The 26,357-nt window shown below is 34.9% G+C and overlaps 1 protein-coding gene and 1 long non-coding RNA gene across 3 annotated transcripts in view; both read left to right on the forward strand.

Annotated features, from left to right (window-relative positions):
• Positions 1-23,273, forward strand: part of GNAI1 (G protein subunit alpha i1) — a 33,673-nt gene extending 10,400 nt beyond the window's left edge. The window contains exons 2-9 of one of the 2 annotated variants that reach the window (XM_052680919.1): positions 10,458-10,500; positions 10,575-10,716; positions 15,600-15,757; positions 16,382-16,510; positions 19,851-19,980; positions 21,223-21,376; positions 22,216-22,430; positions 22,531-23,273. In XM_052680919.1, the coding sequence (XP_052536879.1) occupies positions 10,458-10,500; positions 10,575-10,716; positions 15,600-15,757; positions 16,382-16,510; positions 19,851-19,980; positions 21,223-21,376; positions 22,216-22,406 (947 nt within the window). In that variant the 3' untranslated portion in view covers positions 22,407-22,430; positions 22,531-23,273. Of the gene's footprint in view, positions 1-10,457; positions 10,501-10,574; positions 10,717-15,599; positions 15,758-16,381; positions 16,511-19,850; positions 19,981-21,222; positions 21,377-22,215 lie in introns of both variants that reach the window. The other variant, XM_052680918.1, reaches the window with a different exon arrangement.
• Positions 3,780-7,667, forward strand: LOC128079592 (uncharacterized). The gene is made up of 2 exons (XR_008206228.1): positions 3,780-4,996; positions 5,060-7,667. It is a non-coding gene; the product is annotated as an uncharacterized LOC128079592 (long non-coding RNA).
• Positions 23,274-26,357: the final 3,084 nt, after the last annotated feature.

A 26,357-nucleotide genomic window follows, 5' to 3' on the forward strand; every position in this document is an offset into this window, starting at 1 on the left:
ACCTCTTCCATGAAGGCAGGTCGAGGAGAATTGGGCATGTTCAGTCTGGAAAAGAGGAGGTATGATCTCATTGTGGCCTTCCAGTACTGGAAGGGAGCTTATAAACAAAAGTGGGACTGTCTTTTTATGTGTGCAAATAGTGGTAGGATAAGGGGGAATGGTTTTAAACTAAATGAAAGATTTGAATTAGATGTGAAGTGGAAACTTTTTTACTCAGTGGGTGATGAGATTTGTCCGGTGAAGTTGTGTATGCCTCATTCCTGGAGATGTTCAAGGCCAGGCTGGATGGGGCCCTGGGCTGCCTGATGTAGAGTGGCAACCCTGTCCCACAACAGGAGAGTTGGAACTCAGTGATCTTTAAGGTCCCTTCCAATCCAAACAATTCTGTCATTCTATGAACTTCATATGGCCTGTTTTTTGAAAGGATTGAATGTGCAGCTTGGAATCAAGTGGCAATCTGTATCACTTCTTTCATGAAGTTTTTAAAGTAATTTCTCTCATACATCTGTCTGCCTATCTTTTTCTCTTACGTGGTTGAAGCTGATGTAATACATAACAACTCATGTTATGAGCTAAACAGATTACAATGGTAAGGAAATATTTTCCAAGAATAAGAATCTTGCCTGCTTTGTAAATACATGTTGGAATGCCAGAAATAAGTAGTATCCATTGTTTAATAGTGTAGTGACATAAATAGTTACTTGGCTATGGGAACTATTGTGTTCCTAAAAGGACAGAGCTGTTGCCACATCTGGCTGAATGATTTTGCACTCTCCCTGGTACTTTAATATGTTTAAGTCAGTTTTGTGCTGGTTTAATAGTCAAATTAGCTATCCTGTTTTGACTTTGTTTTGCTGCTAGAGTGGTCAGTCTTAACTGATATTTTTTAATGGTCTGGTCAGCACCTGAGTAACTGCATAGTGAGCAGCAGAGATATGTGCCTGATGCACATGGATTGCTAGAAGTGAGCAGCAGCAGATGGAAGGTAAATGGATGCTGAATGAGATGTTTCAGTTTCTGCATTTCTCTGTTAGAATTTACTATAGGATTGGAGTAGCAATAATGTTGTTTGCCTGCAAAATCCAATTGGTAGAGTTGTTAAACTTATTCAAAACTCATTATTTTAGAATACTGCTATTGTAGGAAAGACTTTTCAGATAAGAGCACTTAATTGGAGAAAGGAGGTGTGAGCTTTGGTTTCATTCCAAGTACAAGGAGAGTCAAACGTGTTTCCGTATTCTTCTGAATGCAATTTTAACGTATAGGTTACACTCTCAAGTGGGAAAAATTCTTTATCTGGTGCTTTGTGAAGAATGCCATATGGTAGTGAGAAAAAGATAATGACCAGCTCAGTGTCCGAACAATAGAGTGCTCAGAAGAGTAGAGATGTTAGTTTCAGTTACCAGTACTGTAATATGGGAACAAAATGAGTAGAGTATTAGAATGAAGTTTTAAAATTTGCTGTGATTGAAGGTGAATGGCTTGCAGTAACAGAATTGAGAACAAACGAGACAATTGTCTCAATTAATTGTAGGTTCTGTTCAGTTAAATATCATTTTGAATTCTCATTGATTTCTCAATCTACCATGATGTGTGGTACAAGAGGACCGAAAGTAAGCTGCCTAGTCTCATTTAAGTGCTGCCTGTATTCTTGGTGTTTTAAATATTTCTTGAAGCATTTTGAAAATGGATTTATCAGCTCTGTGCTGCTTCAGTTACTAAGCCTTAACAAATCCAGTAAACTATTATATACCTTCTGAAGCTCTTAATGACATTGACAGGGATTCCTTCTAATATGCTTTAGTGCCTCAGTGTTTGCTAGCAAAGGTTGTCGTTTAATTCCTAGATGAGAGGCTATCTAGATTATTTCCTACCTGCTGTTCTGGAACATAGTGCCTTTTGGTGTTAGATCAAACCATGACAACATACTTGTTTGTTTTTTCTGGTCTTGTTGGGTGTGACTGCCTGTTTGAATGGATTGAAATCTAATAAACCTTAAAACTTTAACACTTTAATTTGAAACCAACTATTTATCTCAAAGTCTATTTAAAAAGAAATTGATTCAATGCTATTAAACACAGATAATTGTGTCTACCTGTAGGAAGCTTTGTGGGAAGAATACATGTGTGTACAACAGAGTGTGATTGAATATGCACTCAAGTTTTCTTCTTTCAATTAAAATAAAAAATATGAGTTCTAAAAATAATTCTTTTTCAAAAAGATCAGTTTGGGTAGCAAGACCCTTTTTGTTCAGCATTTCAGGCTGTATCAGCTTGTAAATCTGCACACTTCTGATGGAGGTAGAGCCCTTCTTAAAGTATATGTATTTTGACTGCCCACATGCTTATTCTTGTTTTTCTGGAGCTCACAGTCCTCATGCTATACAAGGTGAGAAACACTAGGCGTGCTAGACGTGGGTGAAGACTAAATTTGTGTGAACCAAGGTTTATTGCACTGGTTTTACAATATGGACTAACTTCAGTATAACTGCATTTGTCCTTGTATAAACTTCAATGATACCCATTTATCTTATTTGCAAGTGATACTTTGGTATCACATGACAAGTAGAGCTTTAGAAAACTAAACAAAAAAACAGTTAAGATTTACATGAGGTCTTATGTTTTGAGAGGAATGCATCCACCTTGCTTTCTGATTTTTCCCAATTTTTTGTATAGTTACAGAGTAAGTGCGGTAGAGGATAGAACAGTATTGTTGTTCGGAATTGCGAGGAGCATGAAGTGAAAATATGCTGTGAATTTTAAGTTACTTTGTTGTATGTTTTTACCAGAATGGTGTGCATAGTGTCTGCCTCTACTGCAGCTATGAATTTTTTGTGAAGTTTCTTTGTTTGTGATTACTGGTGGTATCCTTATCTCTGTGCTGTCTCAGTTACTGAACTTGCCATCTTCTCACAACATATCTATTATTCAAAGAACAGTAAAAGGCTATGAAGGCCACCATGCTGTCAAGAGAAAAAAGACAACTTGAAGTTCTAGGTATTTAATTATACATGTTAGGTATGTTGTGTACTGTTGGCAGAGATTGATGGTAGCTGTTGTAAACGTTGTAAGACCAAAGGGGGTGATTATTTCTGGTGGACTGTATAGCATTTATCTGCATGGTTACATATAATGTCCTCTCAGACTTGTTCTCTAGGAGGTCTTTACTCGTATCCTTTCATAGTGTGACTTTGAATTATGCAGTGATTATTGTTTCTGAGCATTCTACATGAATACTTATCTTAGAAGAGGATAACTACTTTTACTTGTGCTTTTTAGCTAACATATTGAAGTTTTAGTTTTGAGGAGTAGGTCAATTATTTACTGTTCTGTTAGAAACACCAACAGATTTCTGGACTTGGAATTTTTGCAAGAGTCCCAAAATTTTCAGAGGCTCACCTCTGATTCATTTAAGTAATCAGCTGCTAAACTTATTGAGACACACTGTTGGGTGCTTTGACATTCAGTAATCATGCATGATGTTTTTTAATAGCCCTGATTGTCATCTGTAAGCATGCATCTATTCCCCTAATTTTTGACATAATTAAAGTTTATTTCAAAAATTTTAGCCTCAAGTTTGTCGTGGTCCTTGTGTGCTGGTCACCTCGTACTTTTTGTGTGAAGTCTTGCATATGTATTAATTGAAGAAAATCTTCAGAATTAAAAGTATGGTAACACTGTCCCTTGTCTTGTAATGCAGTGGTTCTACTTTCTTTCAAGAGATGTCTTGTACGCTCTTAACAGAAATCTTCCTTAAAAGTAGCTTCAATTCTAATTTCAGTGTTTCTGAAACATGCCTGAGATTGTGCCAGGGCTCTCTTTGGGATGATTGGTCCACAGTGTGATTACAGTAAAGGTGATGCAGATGATGTTAGAAGTAGCTGTACAGCCATTGATTTGAAGCAGTTGAGGAAGGTGGATGTAAAAGTAGTTTCGAAGAGTTAGCTGTACTTTATCTTCAAAAGCTACACACGTAACTGAAGTTGTCTGCTAGATTACCTTTCTTACCACATCCATCAAATTGTAAGAATAAAGATTGTTTCATAACATCTTTGTCATAATAAGATTTTAAACACTATTAGAGAATTTGAAATAACTGGAAACTCAATTTGTACTTCTAAAGATAAATGGAAACATGAACATGAATGGGAAGTTACCTTAAAATCTGCACAGTAGAATGTTTTATGCACATTTACTACAAACAGCATTCTTTAAAGAGTTCCAGAGGTTATAGTGAATATAAAAATTCACATTCTTTGCTACTTCAGTACTAAATTAATAAATATGGTTTTAATAACAACTTTATATTTTTACATTAGTAATAACTTTAAGTCTTTTATGTAGGCTAAGTTTATAGTCTTTGGTTGTATAGACCTGGCTAAGCACACAGGATGCTAATTTGAGTTACTCTGCAGTTGCTTATTTAAAAACATTTTATTAAAAATAGTGTTTAGCTGTCTACCATTGATTTCAAAAATCTGGTAAGGGTGATACTGAAGGCTTGGGAAAAAAATAGTGGCTTAAAATTAGTTCTTAACAGAGATGGTGAATTATAGGTTTGCTTAATGCAGTTGCTCTAGAAATAAACCAGCATGTGGCTGCTGTAACTTTGAGAATTATCTCAGTTCTTTCATCTGAGTCAGTGTCACAATTTTAGAATCTGTCATTCTTGTGGTTTCAGCGAATGATGTAATCTGGGATTTATACTCCATTACTGCATGTTGAAGTTACTGAAATGTTTCCTTCCAGACAACAGTAACCGCAGCTTCTTTTTTAAGTCATTCAGAATTTTCTGACAAATTCTGCGAGTTGTAGAAATTCCAAAACTAATATCACTAAATGTATAATGAGTATTCTTGTAGGAGAAAACTTCTGCTGGACTATATGAAAACATTTGGGATGGGGGAGAAAGGAACATAAAAAGTCAGCAGTAGTAGCTGCCATAGAATTAAGAGGAAAGCAAGATGGTAGTAGATAGGAAGTATAACTGCCATGAGGTTTTGAAAAGACAGCACAAGACAAAAAAGAAAACTTTGTAGGGAAAATATTCTTTCGTAGAGGCTGGTGCTGAAGAATATTCCATTTGGTGGTCATCCTGGGTGGGTGGCAAAAGGTTTTCACTGTGGATTTTTTGTACTACTGTGGATGTGTTTGTGAGTATGGTAACAATGATTAATAACTTGAATAATAGCTAAAATAAGTCTCATTTCTGGTAATGTGTCATGAGGTAATAAATGTAAGGAGGTTATATTTGCAAGCTGTTTTATGAGCCCTGCTGCATTTGTAAGAGTTGACTGGCCCCATCGCAGAGACAGCACTTTGCTTGTGCTGTCTGTCCTCAGTGATAGCTGACGGCCAGGCACCATTCGTCTGGTCCTCCAACCAGAAAATGCCAACATCTGACAGGAGACTGAGTTGGAGAGTTGTGGGGAGAGGGTTTTCAAGAGATGAATCCAGCAATTTATTATTAAAATGTAAATGTTGCCTGCTTCATCTATCTATCTATCTATCTATCTATCTGTCTATCTATCTATCTATCTATCTGTCTATCAAGTTGATCTGGTACAAATCTGCTTTGCAGTCTGAAAAGCAGCCAGTTTTGTATTAATTACTCTTGTCTATATTTGTTTGACCTCTTCTCTGGCACCATACAAGACTATTTCATTTGTCTGTAGGTTCTGTTCCTTTTGACAATGATCTGATGGTTCAAAGCCATTCCTGTTCTACTCTTCAGCTTTTATGTAACTCTTCAACTAGTTCTTTGCCCCAGATTTAGACTACAATTATTTCTGTGATAGTATTGCCAGAAATGTCTTTGCACAATTAGAAATTGTTGTACATAACAGTTGGTTTCCTCCAAAGAGGGATGCTATGTATGTGAAATTGCGAAGTTGTTTGGACTGCTTCTTATTTGATGTGTGAGTAGTTTATTCAGTAAGCAATTATTGAGTCTTTCACAAATTAGAAATGTTATACCTATTAAGGTATAAGAATGTACAAGCAGCAGTTTTTGTGCTTGGTTTCATAGAACACTTGCTGGTGAAATCTGTTGTTCTGGAGTGCTTGCTATGTAGGCAGCATGTGGGATAGTAAATTGTGAGACTAATTTAAAGTAAGATTTTTGATGGCATTTTTTCAAATTATGGAAAATCTTATTTTAATTGGTTTTGGACGTGGACCTGCTTCATTTGAAAAGTAAATGAAAGCAGCTTGCAGAACCAAACATTGTTTTAGCTCTTGCTTGTATGTATTTGAACTTTGATACCCCTACTCAGTTTCTTCGAAGTACCATACATGCAATTGATCTGTTAAGTACTTGGAGTTTTTTGAAGACATTTGGACATGAAGAAGCAACAAGTTGTCTCTCTGTTTCCAAATTTGAAAGTTGTCTTCAAAGAAAAACATCAGTATAGTTCAGTGTTTCTTACTAAGTTACAGTTTGTGCCATGAAGGATGTAACAGGGTTAGTTTTGTGCCTGAACTGAGTTAACTGAATTCCCGGAGTGCTGTCATACATAACTCATGCTGGATTAAACTAAGTAACTTCTTTGGATTCCACTAATAGCTGTCAAAGTGTTGAGATGTGAAGATAAAGCCTAATTACTGTGAGAGAGAGGACTTGTCACATTTTTGTACAGTCAGTAGGGGAAACCTAGTTCTTCTGTCTCCTTGTTAAGTTGTGCTGAATAAATTGGACATCTTTTGTTTTCAAACTTTGTTGGTTTGCAGAATGAAGCATAAGGATCTACCTTTCTGGCAAGCAGGTATAATAAGAGTATTAGACTTAGGTGATGTTACACTGAATTATATCAATGAAAGTTTTTAAGAAGATGCAGTGCTTTAAATGATATTTTCATCAGATATGTTGTCCTCTGATTTTTCTCAATAGGGAGCTTCTGTGGTATCACAGAGGGCACCAAGTGCCAAGAGAGATGAAAATACTCATAAGTTATTCAAGCCTTATTCTACTGAAGTGCAGATGACTTAATAGTTAACTAAGTTTCATTTAAAACTAAGCAGTCAAAAAATCTCTACCATTCTTTCAAATCTGGAACTGGTACTCTGCTACTTTTCTGGTTAGAGCAACTCTGCCATCTCTTTTTTTATTGTCATTATTCCATTTTTTAATTGCTCATATTTATTTTTATATTACTGTCTGAGACAGTAAGGCTCTCAGCATTTATTGGCAGTAGTGAAATTGCAATCAAATATCACACTGATGTAGTACCAGAAATAATAATTAGTATTCTTTACTAAATGATAGAGGAATATACATATAAGACTGTCTAAATTTGGACAGTATTTGGTTGTGGCAGTATGGCTATCTTTGACATGTTTTATGTATCTCCCACATGAAATATTTAATGCTGCTTGCTCCTGAGTAATATTTTCTAATACAGTTCTCATTTTGCTGTTAAAGAACTTATTCACACTGGTGCAAAGGAAAGGACACTTTTTTTTAATCAGTGCAGCTTTGCATCTATAAGAAAACCTGGCTGAGCTCTGCATTCTGGAATGCAAAAATTGTCAATTTCTGTTCAGTGTGGGACAGTGAGTAAGGTGTCATTTTCAGACTTATTTTGAAGTATTATTATCAAGCTGCAGACAATTTAGTATGAAGTAAAAGCAGATATAAAAAAACAAACAAACAAAAAAAAACCATCAAAACACTCTTCCCAGTAAAAAGAACAGAAAAATAAAGGAAACAGCAGCAGCAAAGAAAAAACTGTTTCTATTTTGCAGTTGACAAGGTAGGTAAAATAGGAGACTGCATCTTCCAGAAGCTCATAGTTAATGCTACGTACACTGCAATGAATTGCTTGGGTTTTTTTGTACGTGTTTTGAATGTTTATGGTTGTGTTACTAAAAGAACTTTTATGAGAATTCTAGGTGTTTGATGTGATTTAGTACTAACACGTAGTGGAAGATGGACACTCAACTCAGGAAAAACTGAGTCAGTTATATATTACATAATAAATAATTATGATCTAATAACCAGACCTGACACTGACCCGTTCTGTTAATCAAACATGTTAAATGTTTAAACAGAAAGTGCTTCACAAGGTGATGTAATTACCTCTGTCTCTAGAAAGGTGATGGAACAGCTTGTTCTGGATATCCTTTCCAAGCAATTGGAATGGAAGTTTGTCAGGAGTAATCAACGTGGATTCACCAAGGGGAGATCATGCTGGACCAACCTGGTAGCCTTCTATGGCTGGTGGGGGGAGAGCAATGGATATTCTGTACCTTGCTTTAGCAAAGCATTTGACACAGTGTCTCCACAACATCCTTGTTAGGAAACTTAGAAAGTGTGGGACAGATGGATGGATGGTAGGTGGATTGAGAACTGGCTGACTGGCAGAGCTCAGAGTTGCCATCAGCGGCGCTGTCTGGTTGGTGACCTGTAACTAGCAGTGTTCCCAGGGGTCAATGCTGGATCTGGTCTTGTTCAATATCTTCATCACTTCTGTGGCAGCTCAGAATCTGAGGGCTATTGCTGCTCGGTATATTGTATGTTTATCAAAACCATGCCTTTTACTTGGACATCAGGAGAGAGCATAAACCAGTCTTAGGCCAAAGTTGGCAGTTGCTTTGTTCCATAGCAGTGTAACTGTACAGTGCAGGAGCTTCTGTTGGTGATAAGTCGTGCTGTGTATTGGAGGAAAGGAAATCTATCACATCAGTTGTGGTGCTGGGGAGGCTGTGGGACAACTCTTATCTGACAAATAGTTCAGAGCTGGATTCAGCCTACTATGATGTTACATATTTCATTTAACCTACTAGGCAGAAATGGCCTCCAGTTGCGTCAAGGTAGTTTTAGGAAACACTTATTTACAGAAAGAGTGGTTAAACATTGGAATGGGCTCCCCAGGGAGGTGGTTGAGTCTGCGTCCCTGGATGTGTTTAAGAGCCGTTTGGATGTGGTACTCGGAGATATGATTTAGCAGAGGGTTGTTAGAGTTAGGGTACTATGGTTAGGATGCGGTTGGACTTGATGATCCTTGAGGTCCCTTCCAACCTGAGTAATTCTATGATTCTATGATTCCAAATGGATTCATTACACAGTAGTGAAAGTACAAAATATTTTATTAGTCTTCTATTTAAGGTGGAACACACCTCTAGAAGTCATCAGTTTCAGTCCTTGGCTCAAAATCGAGCGAGCATCAAAATTATGTAAGATTGCTCAGAGCCTTATCCCATTGCATCTTGAAGATCTGCAAGACTTAAGTTTCTACTTCCTGTACAGACACTGTGTTCCAGTCCTTAACAACTTCCCCTGGGATAGTCCCATTTTCACAACACCCTATCCACATCTCTAGAGTAACATATGCTCTTCCTATTTGCTACATGTCTTTTTGTTGTTGAGAAGTTTGGTTCTGTATTCAGCTGTCTTAAGTTGCTTTATGGAGAAGAAAGCAATTACATCCCTCCAGCAGTCTTTTCAAGATTAAATAGTCCTCTTCTTGTAGCTTACCCTTTAGTGCCATACAAACCAGTTCCTTATTCATGTAAGTGGCATGCTACTGTTTCTGTCTTGCTAATTTCATTTTTGGAATGCTGAGGGGAAGAACACAAGGTGCTGAGATACAGCCTCATGAATACATACAGCTCAGTTGTCTAACTTCTTGAGGATCCTTTGAACAAGCAAACACCTTTGCTCTTCCAACACTTAGACTGCTTCCTAGCCTCTAGAACTGATATTGCCTTAATTTAATGACTTAATGCAGATGTATTCCATCCTGATGTTCAGGTCAACAATGAAGATGTTAAATAGTGTTAAACAAATATTGGCTTCTGAAGATTACCTCTTGTAACTAGCTTGCATCTATCCTTACATTTAGATGGACCATCTAGACGATGTTTTAGACATCTTGAAATCATTCTTTATTCAATGTGGTACAAAGAATACTACAATGATATTGAAGACCTTGCTGGAGGCACAGTAAATTACATAATTGTTGTTCTACATCCACAGAGCCAGCTGTTTCCACATTAAAGCATTACCAAGTAACTCAGAGTTGGTAAATCCTTCCTTGTTTTTGCCAGTCACATTCTTGTCCTTCAAGGACCTGGAAATCGCTCCCAGGAATATTTGCTCTATCAATTAGTCTGAGGAACAAAGTGAAGCTGGCAGCCCCCCCCCTCCCTTTTTTTTTTTTTTTTTAGTATGCTTTTAGGCAGTCTTTATGCTTTTAGAAACGCCATCAGGTTGTCTGAAGTTTATTGCTCTCATGCACAAAAAGAACAGCTTTGCAGGGTTGAGTGATTTCTTGTCAAAATACCTCAATTTTGAAACTTAGCTAGAAGCATTTAGGTCTTTATGTTAAAAATAATTTGTAATGTGTTTGGAACAATTGAAGTTCTTTGTATTGGTTAGGTATTTGAAGTGTAGAAACAAAAATTGCATGTGTTCTCAAAGATGAGCAAAAATGTAATGAATTTCCATTTATTTTTCAGGAGCTGGTGAATCAGGGAAAAGCACAATTGTCAAACAAATGAAGTAAGTATAGTAAAATACAATCATAGAGATTTTTTTAATTTGAATAGAGAATTTATTTTTTTTTCCTTCCGTAGGATTATCCATGAAGCCGGTTATTCAGAAGAAGAATGTAAACAGTACAAAGCTGTTGTCTACAGTAACACCATTCAGTCAATTATTGCTATCATTAGAGCAATGGGGAGGTTGAAGATAGACTTCGGTGATCCAACCAGGGCTGTGAGTATTGAAGTAAACATGCACATGTACAGCTGAAATATCCATTCTATTTCAATTTCTGTCCATTGTTACTTCCTGGAAAATCTCTTCATATCCAACAGGCCTTGTAAGCTAGGTTTGATAAAGAAGAAATTTCGTTTAGTTTCCTACGTGAAGTAGAAGTGCTCTATTGAGCAATTAACTCTGGGTTGTATTTTGTTTAGATACAGTCCTCCAAATTCTATGTAAATCTGAATCTTAGGGATTTTTTGAACAATAGTAAGCTTTGTAGTCGTACTTCTTAATTTTTACTTGTGGGCTGCTATAAGTCCTTCAAGATGGACATCTTTGCTTTCCTTAACAAAACACAGATTAAACAGGTACGCATGTAGCTGTTCTCTGCACTTCAGAATTGCGTCACAGACACAGTAGTGCCTAAAACGTTCTCACCTGTGGTTTCATACTGACTACTAGTGCGGATGACTTTACTGTACTCTAAGGCACAGGCATTGTGCTGCTGCTGGTGCTCAGTTTTTTTCATTATAGCACATGAATTAAGGATTTTTCCCAAAAAAATAGTTACCTATTTCCAGGGTTTCTTGTACAGTTTTCATCTCTTTTCATCCATTTATTGGAGGCGGTCTGCAGAACTTTTTGCTTATCACTTCACAGTTCCAAACCCTGTATTCTTATTGGTGGTGAACCTGATTGTGTCCCTATCAGATCAGGAGGATAGATGCTGTTTGTAAAATGTAGATATGTTTATGTACATATGTTAATTCTGTCTGAAATCTGCTTAATTTTAAATCAACTATGTAGATCACTCTGAAAGTAATGCCTCCCACTTATTTCCATGGAAACTACAACAGATATAAAGAGCACAATAACATTATTTGATAGAGCAAATTCTCATTTACTAAACACTACTTTTCAACAGTCACCACCATGAGCTGTGCTTTTTTGTCAGCAGTGAACAAGAGGCTACATTCCACACTTGTAAAAATCTGCATGGTTGTTTGTAACATGGATTGTCTTTCACGTCTGTCACCACTGCTGAAATGCACCACCTACTGCCTGCCTTACTGTACTCATATTCATTGTTTGGTCTCCATAGATGTTCAGCAAGCATCAATGAATGTCTGTGAGTGTGCAGTTTCTTCACATGGAGAAATTTAGTCACACACCTTTTCTTCATACACACTTCCATGTCAGACTTCCTCTCCACTACCATCTGTCTCATGGCAACAAAATGTAACGGGATGTGGGTGTGGAAAGTTCAGCCTCTACTGCCATACCATCACCATCCGCCTCTCACATAGTGGGCCAATATACTAAAATAGGAGGCGTTACTTTTGGAGTAGTCTTCTCGCTTTGTTTTCATGCTTTCTGTTGTCTTACCTTCAGACTAAAGATTTTCAGGGCAGGAGCAGGATGTGAATACGTTTTAGTTCATCTGTATAGTGAATTCCTCTTGGATGTCTGACCGTTAATGTTGGAAAAAGGTGGATGGTGTATTTCTATTACTAAATACTAAATAAAATAAAATGAAGGAGAGAGTAAGTGTAGATTTTATCAGATAAAAGGACTGACAAGAAGATTGTGAAAATGTTCTATGTGTGATATGAATTCAAACTGATTGGAATATTTCAACTTCAGAGAACTGTATAACTGAAGGCGAACTTCAGTCAGGGATAATAATGAAATAACTGGCTATTCCCTAGCATTTAAGCAGATCTTGGTGATCTGAATTCTTTTTGCAGAGCAACATTGCTACTGAAAGTAATTATTAGACTTGGAATAATTTCAAAATGAGAAATCAAAAAAGGAATCAAAAGCTTGTGAGTTACAAGTCTGCCTTTCTAGAAGATATATGAATGTTCTTCATTGTATTAAATGTAGGCTTTTAAATTTTATTTGATTTTATTACCATTTCTACAGAAGAAAAAATGCAAAATTGCAATGTTGTGAGGAAAGCTGTTATACAGACTCTTCCTTAGTTTTTTTGAATTGAAATTTTGGAGATTTTACTCTGAATAAGATAAATATGTTTGGAAAAATGACTGCTCTTCTGTTGTCAGAATAGTTGAATGTTTTCTTTTGTGAAACTACTGAATCAGGAAAGCACAAGTTCTACCAGGAACTTCGGTAATGCTCCATCTTAGGATTAGCATACTTTTCTTTATCCTACGGAATATTTCCATACTGTTCCAGAATCCATATTTTGAGAGACATTTAGTGAATATGGTTTACATGAGAATGGACTACCTTCAGTCCATTGACATTTGCTGCATTTATCTTCAGAAAAGGCTAAATGAGTTTCTGTAAGGTAGCTCATTTGTGGAATCTTATATAAAAACAGTGAGTCCTTGAGAGGAAGCAACCCTATTGCAGTGTGATTAAAGGAAAGCATCTGGCATTCGTTAATAATGAAAATAGGACTCAATTATTATGTACTCCCTCATTTGTGGCATCTGTGTACTTGCCTTCTGTAGAATAGGGATATGGGGGTTAACAGATGCCACCTAACAGAACTTAATTCACTTCCTGCCCCTTCTTGTTACTACCTCTTACACCCTTCCAATAAAAACAAACGCAGTCTTAGAACACGTAGAGGTTAGAGCTATTTCAAAAAGAATGAGTTTTGTATATTTGAAAGTCAGACTATAGCAGATGTGAAATGACATTTTGAGAGTTCGTGACAAGACAGACTCACAGTTTCTAGTATGTATCTGCTGCTTCTGTTAATTGTATATTGGCGTTTTCATCCAGAAACATTCAGTTGCCATTCAGGCTTCTTCTATGCAAGCGTATTGCTTAAGCTACAGTCAGTGAGATCTAATTATCCTGCTTTTTGATCTTCACTGCTCTGTTTTTTATGTAATTATTAGTGCAATCTACTGAACTTTTACTAGCTCCCATGGTTTGCCCAATGTATATATTGTAATCAGCATACTATTCTTAAGTTTGATAAATCAACATTTTTAGATTTGTAGCTTTCAATAGATGATATATCACTTAGCTGTTTGTTCATATGTATGGCTACATTAACCCAGGAGCTAATCACCAAACAGCCATTCACTCAGTCCTCTACCTCCTGTGAGATGAGGTATAGAATTAAAAAAAAAGCAAAAAAACAAAAAAACACACAAAATGGAACACTTGGGTTGAGATGAAACCTGAGACAGAAAAGGATGAGAAATTATTTCTACATGTATATGCACACACACACGTATTTACAAAACAAGTCATGTGCAGTGCAGTTGCTGATTACCTGCAGATCAGTCAGTGTCCAGCTGGTCCACAAGTAGAGGCTGTCTCTTTTGGCCAGGCTAGATTCTCACAGTTATGTAGGACTTTTTGCCTGATGGTATGGAATATCCATTTGGCCATTTTAGTTCCCTCCCAGCTCTTTTGCTGGGCTTTATGAGAAGCCTAAAGGTCCTTGGCTCTGTGCAGCACTGCTCAGCAGCAACTAAAACATTGGTGTGTTATCAATGTTTTTTTCCTAAAGCCAAAATATAACACCAGACTCTATGAGGAAAGCCAACTCTTTCTACAGAAACCATGACGTGTACACACAGATACAGATAAATATCTTCAAATCTGTCTTGAGTTGACTATAGAGCGAACTTTCTAAGTTAATATTTAAGCCTAAAGTGTTCAGTCTCTTCAGAACAATCATTACTTTCCATGCTTATCCTAAAATGTTATCTTCATGTAACAGGAAAAGTAATTGAACCTTTTTTCCTACAGATTTGCGTTGTATCTTCACTTACTGTTCTGTGAGAATAACTTTACAACTTGCAGTTTGAATCCTCTTCATTCTTGAAATATTTTCAGTTCCTAGTTGATGTACCTAAGCCCCTCTGTTTCCCCTGTCCTCCATTCTAGTATCATCTCCCCTTTCTTTCATTTAGTGAACAAACAGGACATGTGGTTACTAGTTACAAACCACAAGTATGCTTATTTTGCTGACTGACATACCTTGTCAGTATACCACATACAGCTGGTAGCTAATGTCAGTCAGCTGCCTTCTGGGGAGTACCGGCATGCAAATCTGTTTCTTCTGTCCAGCTGCTATGTTCTTTTTCCAATACCTTACAGATTTAATATTTTTAGTCTCTTACCTGAGTTAAAATTGGACAAGTTAGACTGACACAAGTTAGACAGAACTGTTCAAGTTCTGTTAAAGCTGAAACTTGGCTGGTGGATTGACATCCTACAGGATGTCTTGCTTTCACAGGCAGTCATTATAAAAATGCACCATTTGCTATTGTTCTTAAGAACAAAACAAAATAAAACAACACCTTAATTATTCCTAAACATGTAGTTGTCAAGAAAAGTTGGTCTCAGTAATTAAGGTAATGAATATTTTAACTGTTTTATCTGGAAAAGTTTAAGAGTATTTTTCTTTGCTAATGAATGATCGTTCGTCACAGTCAAATTGTTTTTTGAAGTTTTAGTGATTAATATGTATTCTGCAGTCAGTCTATACATCTGCGTATCTGAAGGTTCTAATATGTATTGTAACTGTTCTATTCAGTTGAGGGGTATGACAGTAAAATAAGGTTAATGTTAGACTTCAGCACAAAATGTGTAAAATGTTTGCATTTATAGAAACTCAGTTCAAGTGATAAACTGATCAGAGTTTTTGTCAGCTGATGCAAAATTCACTGAACTTGTCTTTTTCTGTTGTTGGAAAGAGTGTGAAGTAATATGCTATACTAATACTTACTAATTGCTTTCCTTCACATTTTTTGTTTGGTTATAATTATGTATACCAGCTTATGTAACTCATTCCTTTGCTGAATGTAGTTTTTATTCTTAGGTGATAGGGGAATTTAATATACATTTTGTTGTTTTTCTCAATGTTTATCTCTCCACTTTCTATTTACATTGTAAAGGATGATGCTCGTCAACTCTTTGTGTTAGCTGGAGCAGCAGAGGAAGGATTTATGACTGCAGAGCTTGCTGGTGTTATCAAAAGACTATGGAAAGACAGTGGAGTACAAGCTTGTTTCAACAGATCTAGAGAATACCAGCTTAATGACTCTGCTGCCTAGTAAGTACTATGTGACATACAAGGCTCTCTTTTGTTTTCTAAGTAGCAGCTTAAAGAACTTAAGAGAAATGTAACCTTTTAAATAATTGTAATTTAATAAATATAATTTAAATAATTCTGCTCTCACATAGATGGAAAACCTAGAAACATCTAGCCAAAGATATTGTATACTTGGATCAGAATGCTAGATGCGACTAAAATTCTGAGTTGTTCTCTTTACAACTGTTTTCAAAGTAACTTGGGTTTTAGATGTAGTACAACGTACATTAATTTCCTACAGAGCTATTCAGGGGTGAAAGTGTTAATGCAAAGAACACTGGTAAATGTAGAACCATGTTGAAGTATAGAGCCATGTTTGCTTTCTGGGATTTCAAAATACTAATTCTTTGTAGTAGAATCAATCATATGAGTTTTCTTCTAGAATGAAAGTGTCTCTAAAACTTCATTTTAAAAAAGAAGTGGAAAATTAGATTATTTTCCTCTTAATCTTTTATCTCAGAGAAAATTGTTCATATAAAAGTAATGCGTGGTGTAATGAATAGACCTAGAATTCGTGTAATTTTTTGAAATTATCTAATTACTATTTTATGAATAACTGAATGCAGTATTTATTTTTACCTCCAGTTACTTGAATGATTTGGACAGGATAGCACAAACAAGCTACATTCCAACTCAACAGGATGTTCTCAGGACTAGAGTGAAAACTACAGGAATAGTGGAAACTCACTTTACTTTCAAAGATCTTCATTTTAAGTATGTAAATTGTTCTGTGTGTTCATCTGTCTATTAACAGCTTTTGTAAAGTTCTCATGAATGGACTTACAGTGATTCAATTTAACAAGTTTGTGTAATCATAGCTAATTATTTTATTATTTTTCTTTTTACTGGAAAATTCCTTGCTGCTTGGATTAGTTTTCTGAAAGCATATGGGAATTGTTTGAATTTCTATAACAACTCAGAATAAATACGGCAATATTAAGTAATAAATGTTTTTGTTTTTATTTCAAGCTTTTTGGAAAGTTTATTTTCTGTGTAAATCACATTTTGAAATATTCAGTTTTGTACTATGTTAACATGTAGCTGTTCTATCAGATTTTTCCCTTTAAATTCAGTTGGAGAGCTGGAGATTTAAAAATATTTGTTGCTCTGGTTATGAAACAGCAAATCCTTTTTTCTTGGAGAGCTGAGTTGAAAACTGTACTTTAGGTTTTTTTAAGGTAATACTTTATTTACTGATGTAAATTACTGCAAATAAAGTTTTTTCTGACACAGTTTTTTACCAAATAATGCTAGTATTCTAACCATCTTGTGTCCAAAGACATCCATTCTGAAACTGTAGGGTAGTATAAATGTAACACTCTTGTATCTATTCTTTACTAGGAAAATGGAGTGGAAGCTCAGTAAAATTCTCATTGCATATATACTTTAGATTGTGTGGAGATAGTTGTCAGCACATCTATTCACATTCTGATTTCTAAAAATAACTAATTGAACCTCATCAAATACAATTTAATTTACTTATCTGATACACCAAATCAGTAGGTTTTCTGTCTACCCATGTACATCATGGGTTCCTCCTCTTCCTCCTCTTACAACCTGAGGAAAGCAGAAAATCAAAGAGAAAAGTCAGTTTTTTAATAAATATGAGACTTTCCAGAGCCTCTTATCTTTTGAGATAGGGCGAAAGAGGTTACAAAAAATATTTGTCAAATAAGCCTTCCTCAAGTTTAGGGCCTGGGGAGTAGGGAAGCAATCAACTTGTATAACCTTAAAAGAAAAAAAATAACAAGAAAACAATAACAACAAGAACAAAAAACAAAAACAAGCAGTGAAAGAAATATCAAAAAGTACCTACAGTACCTACTGTCCTTTTGGCCTATATCACATTTTTTTTATGTGTGCTGGAGCTATGTTCTCAGCTTAAATAATAGAAGCAGAACATGTCAAATCTTGCAACACTGGCTTTAAAAAGCATTGTGCTAACTTGTGCTTGCACAAGTCCTTAAATTTGCACAATTGCTGATAAACCATTCAGAAACCAGCCCATACAACTAAGTAACAAAGATAAGTGTGGTGATGACTTGAACAACCATCTGCAGTGCTTTAAGCTTAGTTCAGTGAAGTAATTTGTCTTAATATATTGACAGTCACTATGCGATCTTACCGGAAAATTCTGTATTATTTAAGTAAATGAAATGGAAGTTCTTTAAATCATGTGGATTCAGCTCTTACAAACTTTAATTTTTTCAGTACTGCCTTGTATTTTTTTGTAGTTCACTGTAGACTGTAACTTAATGTTACTGTTATGTTAATGTGCATAAGCAAAATACCTTTTTTTAGAGTAGCCAAATTGCACTGAGATGTTCAGTATTAAGGCAGAGGACAACCTTGCACACCGTACTCCCATATTGCGAGGAGGAATCTGTAAAGCATCCAAGATTCTCATTCTTTCAAAACTCTTTGAAATTTATCTGTATATCAGGCAGCTTCTGTCAGTGTCTTGGTGTGCTGAGACTGTGACTTACCAGATCTCTGTGTTCACAAATAAGGCTTTCATGGTAGTTGCTGGCCAAAGTGGATGGAAAAGCTCTGTCCTCAGTTCTTCTCGTCTGTCTTCTCCTTCCCATGATTTTATACTTACTGAAATTTAAGCTTTTTCGTGGTAATGCCTAAAAAAGTTAAGGTTACTTGGAAAAATTGCTGAAGACAAAAGTCAGGCCTCTATTAAAAGGAATAATTGCATTTCCTTGTAACAACAAGGAAAAATCCAATATTTGCATGGTAAAATACTGGCTACTTTAGCTAAGGAAGGCATATGGTGACCTTTTCACACTGTTTTTAAGCTGAAAGTAATCACAAGAATTTGAGACAAGACTCTTCTTTGTGTGGTAGAAAGGAGACAGATGGAAAAGGGCTGCGTTCTGTTTTGTAGAGAAAATTCAGCTATTTGCATCCATTTTAGGGTAGCACTACTGTCCCCTTATTTGATTGCATTTTGCTGCTGCTGTTTTTGTTGCTTGGTTGTTTTGTTCTGTTTTTCATGACTTAGTTCTTTAAATCCAGAATACTGTTTTTCTGGCTTGCAAAATACTTGAAGTTCAGTTAATTAAGATGTCTAATAAAACATTCAGTCTTTCAGATTCACTGTAGCTCAGATGTTAGGAAATAGTCCTTAAAGCATTTAGATAAGAGATAAAAGCAAATTCATGTGAACTATGCTGACTTGCTGATCCTCTGCTGTTAAGTTCTTGTGTGTGGTCTTTTCCTATCATGTTGTTTCTGATCAGCTAGGAATTGAAAACAAACATCTTTATAGTTTAGTTGTCCCATTTAACTGCATTTCCAAAGAGTTCCTTTATTAGAGGGGAAATTACTAGTCTTGTATGATACCTGTTTTGTCTTTTTAAGAAGAGAATGTTGAAAATAATATTTAGCGTCACTTAAAAATTCTTTTTAAAGGTAGTCAGCTGAAAAGCTGATCAAACTGTGATTTTGTTTAAGAGAGATGAGCTGAAGCTCACAACAATTTAGAGACTAAATTTGAAAAACTGAGAATTATATTTTATGTATTTGGATTTGGATTCAGAACACAGAGACAACAAAAAATATTATTTGAACAAGTTTCATAGAGTAGCATTTTTTTCAAGTACTAAACATAGTGAATTCTGCTCTTACATTTAAAGAATTTAGTATTTTTGACTTTTTATTACTTAGGACTGTTCATTTGGGAAAAATATTGAAGAACTTCATGAAAGCTTTCATTTGGTTAAGTTAACTGTACTTTTACAGGTTATACTTAAGTTTGTTAATGGAATTATTTGTAATAATAGATCTTTTTAAAAAATAAGTAGATTTATATTGCTTTCATATCACTTGGTTAGGTTTTGTGAAATGTAAAGGAAGATTTCTAAGTCCTAAATAACTTGAAGTTGTTTCTTACACTAAGAAATGAAATTGTAATAAATGTTGCAGATTTTATGCTGTTTTTCAAAGTTCAGGCTTGCACAGCTGATGTGTTCAGATTTTATCACTTAATATTCAGAAAGCTGGAAAATCCAAAGTTCATTTCCTGCCTCGTGTTTCTGTTTTGCAGAATGTTTGATGTTGGAGGCCAAAGATCAGAACGGAAGAAGTGGATTCATTGTTTTGAGGGTGTTACAGCAATTATTTTCTGTGTGGCATTAAGTGATTATGACTTGGTCTTGGCTGAAGATGAGGAAATGGCAAGTACCTTAATGTTAAAGAAAGGAATAGTTGTTAGGAACTAAGCGTTTTGCAAGGGAAGCTAAATGCCTCTTTCACAGTAAGAAGCTAAATACTTCTTTGATAGGGTACATGGGCTTTTTTGTAGAAGTTTTCAGAGAACTGGTGATAGATTTTGTGCTTTCAAGCTTCAGAAATAATTTCTTTATTCTTGGGAGTACTTTGAGATGAGTACTCTTCTGATGTATTCTTTCATATATTTCAAATTATACCTAAGCTAATGAGGATGTCAGTAATAATGTCCTTGTCTCTATGGATACTCAAAGTATCAAAGAAGTTGGTTTGCTTATCTGTCTCTGTGTTTTGTTACCCTTCCTCAGTCTTCAGTTTTTTGTGTCTTTATAAATATTTTACTCCAACCTCTTTCCTTAGTTATACAAATCTTTCTTTTCTCTCTCTTCAAATTCCTTTCTGTCCTTTCTCTTCTTTCAAGATGTGACTCCTCCCACGTCAGTACATACAGTGTGTGTGCTTTTCATTTTCTGGGTAGTCTAAAGCGATGCTGATCTGTTGTATGAATCGTTAACAAGTTTCTGTTATTCCTAATGTTCTGCAGATTCGTGTAAAATAGTTGGAAGGAAAGAAAAACAAAAACAGGGAAGAAAAACACTTTCGAGTTAAATCTAGTCAAAATAGATCATACCTGCCATCTACTTAAGTGTCTGGAAGTAGTGGCAGAGCACTTACATATTTGATAATTTTTCTACAGCGTCAAAATTGGGGTAACTTTTTTTTTTTTCTATTGAAACCCAACAGCTTTTTCATTTAATTCTCTACTTCTATAGAACTACTGATTTTTCATTATATTGGAATCTTGACTGTGTACTGAAGTTCATTGTCAGTTTTCAGAGTATCTGATAAATATCAGGCAATTTCTGATCACTCAGAGAGTTTTCTAGAATATCATTATTGCAAAATGTGAAAATGCACCAAAATTTTCTAACAAACTAAAAAAGACTTAAGCCTGGAAATGGAGAAATGGCCTTCAAGATCATCAAGTCCATTAAATTTTATTTGGCCTCTGTATATATCTCTGTGGTAATATGTGATTCTGCATACTGGAAACTTAAGTTTTTAAACTTTTCTAGTTGTAACTAATCAAATAGATTTATCCTGGTTTTACTTCTAAACTCTGATAAAATACAATAAAGTCTGTCTGTTTGTTTGTTTGTTTGTTTGTTTGTTTTTCACCCAAATTACAGAATCGGATGCATGAAAGCATGAAATTGTTTGACAGCATCTGCAACAACAAATGGTTTACAGACACTTCTATAATTCTTTTCCTGAACAAGAAAGATCTTTTTGAAGAAAAAATCAAGAGGAGTCCTCTCACTATTTGCTACCCTGAATATGCAGGTATTGGAAATGGACAAGTGTCAAGTAATTTGGGATTAAATTTATCTTATTTTTGATTAACAAATTCAGAGGAATTTGATAACTGTAGGTGTACAAAATATAAAAATAAAGTTTAATTTCCTAGGAAGATCTTAGGAATCACAAATAAAGGAGTACTGAAGTCACATTAATCTTCTTAATGAGATTAAATGATGGTGATCCACTGATAGTGCTAAGATGTTACTGTCATCGTGCTTGTCAACCTACTCTGGTTAGCATGTTCTTTATTCTGTATTCTATTCTTTTCTGCTCAGATGTATTTTTTTTTTTTCCCCTAGCAGGAATCCCTGAGGATACATGAGAGTTTGTTTGAAGGGAGCATATATACATAGATGTTAGAAGAGGTGGCTTGTTCAGGAAATAAATAACAAAAAACAATTTTGTTTAAGAGGGCTAAGGCCTTTTGTGTATCATTTTCGTTGTAATTTCAGACTGTTCTTTGTCTGAGGAAAAGAAAAACTGTCAAAAACATGAGAAGTGAAAGGGAGTAACTTGAATGAAGGAATCAAATATAGTCTGTGTAATAGTGATAAGTTGTTAATGAGACTTGGTCCATCTACCACTCTTACAAGTATTCTTCCTAGAGCGCTCTTTATTATTAAAAATTTGTCCAGGTTTCCTTCAACAAGATATACATGGTGTATTGTAAAGTAGTGTCTGTGAAATTATTTAAATCAACAAACTCCTTTTTAGGTTTTAGTGATTGTTGCAGAGTAAGTACTTCCTTCTAAGATACAATATACATTTAGTTTTTAGTTTAGTTTTTGAAATCTGCTTACTGAGCAATTTTCTCCTTCTAGGTTCAAACACTTACGAAGAAGCAGCTGCTTACATTCAGTGTCAGTTTGAAGATCTTAACAAGAGAAAAGACACAAAAGAAATCTACACTCACTTCACATGTGCCACAGATACGAAAAATGTGCAGTTTGTTTTTGATGCTGTAACTGATGTCATTATTAAAAATAACCTTAAAGACTGTGGCCTCTTCTGAGAACAGACAAGACATTATTAAATGGTAAATTATGTGCCTGAAAAAAGGACTTAGGCATTTGGAATAAGCCCATGTTGTGTGAAACTTGCATAGATATACTTAATTCTCTTTATTTTATTTTTAGGTTTGAAGAATGGCTTCACACAATTCTAATCTGATTGATTTCAAGATGAAAGATATACAAAATATGTTGTGCTGAATGATAGATCAGTACTGTACTTGCCTGTTTTAACAGCTTTATTTATGTTTGTCTTGTAAATTTAAGTAATTAGGTAACACTGAGATGTCTTTTGACTGTATGTAAACTTGTAGTAATGTATTTGTATAAACGTTGAATGGAATACTTTGGTAACTTGTCCTCTAAAATTTCTGTGGTTTATGAAGATACTCTTAGAGGAGACTTTCTGCCTTTTGGTTATTTAAACATCTTGTAAAATTAAATTTTCTTTTCATCTAGAGGGTGCATGCTACTTTATTCTTTACTTTTTGTTGGTAATACTGTATATGGCACTAGCTTTTTTGATATTTAAACAGCTTCATACACCTGCTCAGATTTAAAGAAACATAACTAATAAAACTTGGGGTTTTTTTTGCCTTAAGTTTTGGGAAAAAATATTTTTAAATTTAGGTTGAATACAAAAATTATTTTTAAAACTTAAGTGAAATCCACAGCTTATGAAATCTGGATTTTCAGTCTTTGAAGTGCAAATGTGACTATATTGAAAAACTGAATTTGAAGGTTGAAATATCATTGAAGCTCATGGAAATGCAAAAAGGAAGTTGTTAAAAACACGCTTGTAGAAATAAAAAGAAAGTTTGAAACTAATCTTTACTCACTGGAGTGAATGGCAATTTTTTTTAGACCTTTAACAAAGGCTGGACTTCCAATTAATCTGATTTCTTTCTGCTTAATAATTGAAATGATGTTATCCTTTAACTCTTTGCTATCTTGTGGTAATAAAGCTAAAACTAATTTGCTAATTTAATAACCATAGAGGTATTAGGTTCTCCCACAAGACACGGCTCAGTGTTTTCATAGTTTAAAGCAGTTTACTGTTGTTTTTTAAAAAGAATCTTCAGTATGTTGGGTAGGGTGACTTTGTGACTTGGAAGATGCTGATTCTTTAATTTAGTTATGTTTAAAATCTCGTACTTTCATTTAAAAATATGTTAAAGAATATGATTTTTCTTCTGGTTATGCTTTCATTACGTGATTTGGGATTTTAGGTATATATCATCCATTGCCTTATGGTTAGTGCCAAAACTGATTTTTATACCTATTTTAAAACGAATAAGCTTCTATTTGTAAATAAGTTCTTGGATGGTTGTCTTAAATGTATGTCTTCTACATAATACAGGCGTACCAAACTTGGAAATATGATTTTCTATAATTGTTAGTATATTCCAGGCAGCTACAGTACACTGTAAGTTTTTTGAGAATGATTCTTTGAATCTGTTGCTATTTTTCTATATTATCTTAGCTTACTGTTCTTAGAAGCTTTCAACCAAGGTATTCAAATCATTGTTCTGTTATTTAATTTTTTATTGCGTGAATGTTTCATTAGGCCTTAGCTTGATTGATAGCTTCAATGCTTCCTTTGTTAGGTACAGAATTACTTAAACGTCTTTCAAATGAAAGTTTAGAAAGGAGTTTCTAATTTATTACTGGAGGTTGTTAAATATATTCATACATTATGAGCTCTTTCAGCAGTTGTAGTAAACAATCTGTATATCCTGGGCTGCTTTTAATTGTGCTTTACAGTTCTGGATACATAACTGATTTTAAATTTCATTGAATAACTTTGTGAAAATTGTATTTACACCTACGTTAAACTTGGTTTTTGTACTTGATGTAAAACAGAAATTGGGATTAATCAAATTACATAAATAAATTTAAATTTTGTGCCTTGCTTGAAAGAAATTTTCTTCCTTAGACGTGGTGCATCCATCCTGTAGACACAACTACATAGTAAAACAGAGAAGATAAAAAGTCAAGAGCCAATTCAAATCTTTTATGCCAGAAACAAAAATGAGCATAAACTTAAAACTGTTAGCTAATTCCTAAATGTTTTTCCTCAACCACCAATCCTAGCATCTTCGATTTCAGATTTTTAGAATTTCCTAACTGTTGATTTCTTTAATATTAACATCTTAGCACAGAACAAAATTGTGAAATAGTTTTGTTTTAAGTCCAGGAATAACTTTTATATAACTTTTTAAATTTTATAACTTGATGAGTTGACACCTGCTATGTTTCCTTATAGATGCCCTATAGTGGTCCTTTGTTTAGGTTTATAAATTGCCTGTATAAAAACTTTTCATATTAAAAGCCCAGTAAATCACTGATCGCATCTGTCCAAACTTTCCAAAACTGGGTTGCTGATAAAAATTAATTTGTTATGAAGGGGTTTTCAGCTTAAGTGTATTAAAAATACTATGCTAAAAAAGTGTTTTTAATTTTTTTTTAAAATATTCTAAGAATTATCTATACTGATAGCAAGCACTTTGCTTTTCTTCTCAATTTGAATACCTTCATCTTTGAGCCAAATGAGTTCTGCTAATTTTGTTACCTAATAAGACTGCTAATATAAATCCCTTCTTCTTTTCAGGTTGTAATTAGATGATAATTAGATAATTCTAATATGAATTTTTCCAGACTTTCGACTGATATATATATATGACTTTGCCTGAATTTATGAATTTTAGTTATATAATTCTTTAGTGTAAGTGCATGGTGCAGTGGACTGATCTACCGTGATCAAAAGTTTCTGAGGATCTTGTGTAACAGAGTTGATCATTCTTTTTTGTCCTGGGACGAAAGTTTGTCATCTTAACCTACTTGTCTAGGCAAAGCTACAAGAAGGCTAAAATGCAGTGGTGGGCGCTACATGCTTAGCTTCCAGTCTAATTGTTATATTGTTATATTGTTATAGGGCTCCACTCCATCTCTGCTTGATCAAGAGGCTCCTTCTCAGTTATAAGTAGCCAAAGATGAGGAAATCCTGCTAGTCTGGGGACAGTCTTGTGCTTCAGCAGTCTGAGCCTCTGTTCTCTTCCAGTTCTTCATTCCTTGCATTTTTTCTACTCAGAGTATCCTGACAAACGACTTTTTCTAGCAGTACCCAGGGAACCTCCTTCTACTATCTCAGAATATTTCTTAAAATTATCTTAAATTATTCTCAACACGTATAGGAAACTGCAGCCTGATGGAGGGTTCTCTAACGCCAGGATCTTGTGATCACATTGTGAATTGTTGAAGTCTCAGTAAAACATTTCTTTTTAAGGCATTTCTTTTTAAGAAGGTCATTTGTGAGGGAGTGGGATTTTGAACATTTGGTATGTGGCTTTATGATGCTACCTACTGAATTTGGAATAAGTTTGTCAGCAAATATAATAACTTTGGTAACCAAAACAGGGTTCAGTGTTAGCATGGAAACAGAGTAGTGTTTGCTGAATTTCAGTTCCTGTTTCCACGTACACAATTAACATCTTCATTATTTAAATTCTACATAAAACCTGAGGGGGGGAAAAAGATCAATCTGCAGCCTGCTGAACAGCATGATTCAGCTGGTAAGCATTTAGAATTGGGAAAAGTGAAGAAAGTTTCTTTTTCAAATCAAGCAAAAAGGAAACCCTACCAAGACACTGACTATCCTACTGTGTGGAAGTCTCTTGAAGCTATTGTATCTCATATGAATAATTAATAGCCTCTGAGTCAAAGAGTAATAATAAAGTTGAAAATTTCAATTCCATACCTCTTTCATTTCAACAAAATGTTGCAACAAGAAGTTGTAAAAAGCTCATCCTTGGATAGCTCAGAGCTTGTGAGAGTGCACTCACAAGGAAGATGAGATTGGATGTTGAGCAACTTACTTACCAGACATTACCTATAGCAGAGTGTGTCTGCATTTTTCACAAAAAAACTCAGTTGATGTTATGGGCTCTGAAAAA

This window comes from Tympanuchus pallidicinctus, unplaced genomic scaffold (assembly GCF_026119805.1).
Source record: "Tympanuchus pallidicinctus isolate F22 unplaced genomic scaffold, pur_lepc_1.0 scaffold19, whole genome shotgun sequence".
NCBI lineage: Eukaryota > Metazoa > Chordata > Aves > Galliformes > Phasianidae > Tympanuchus > Tympanuchus pallidicinctus.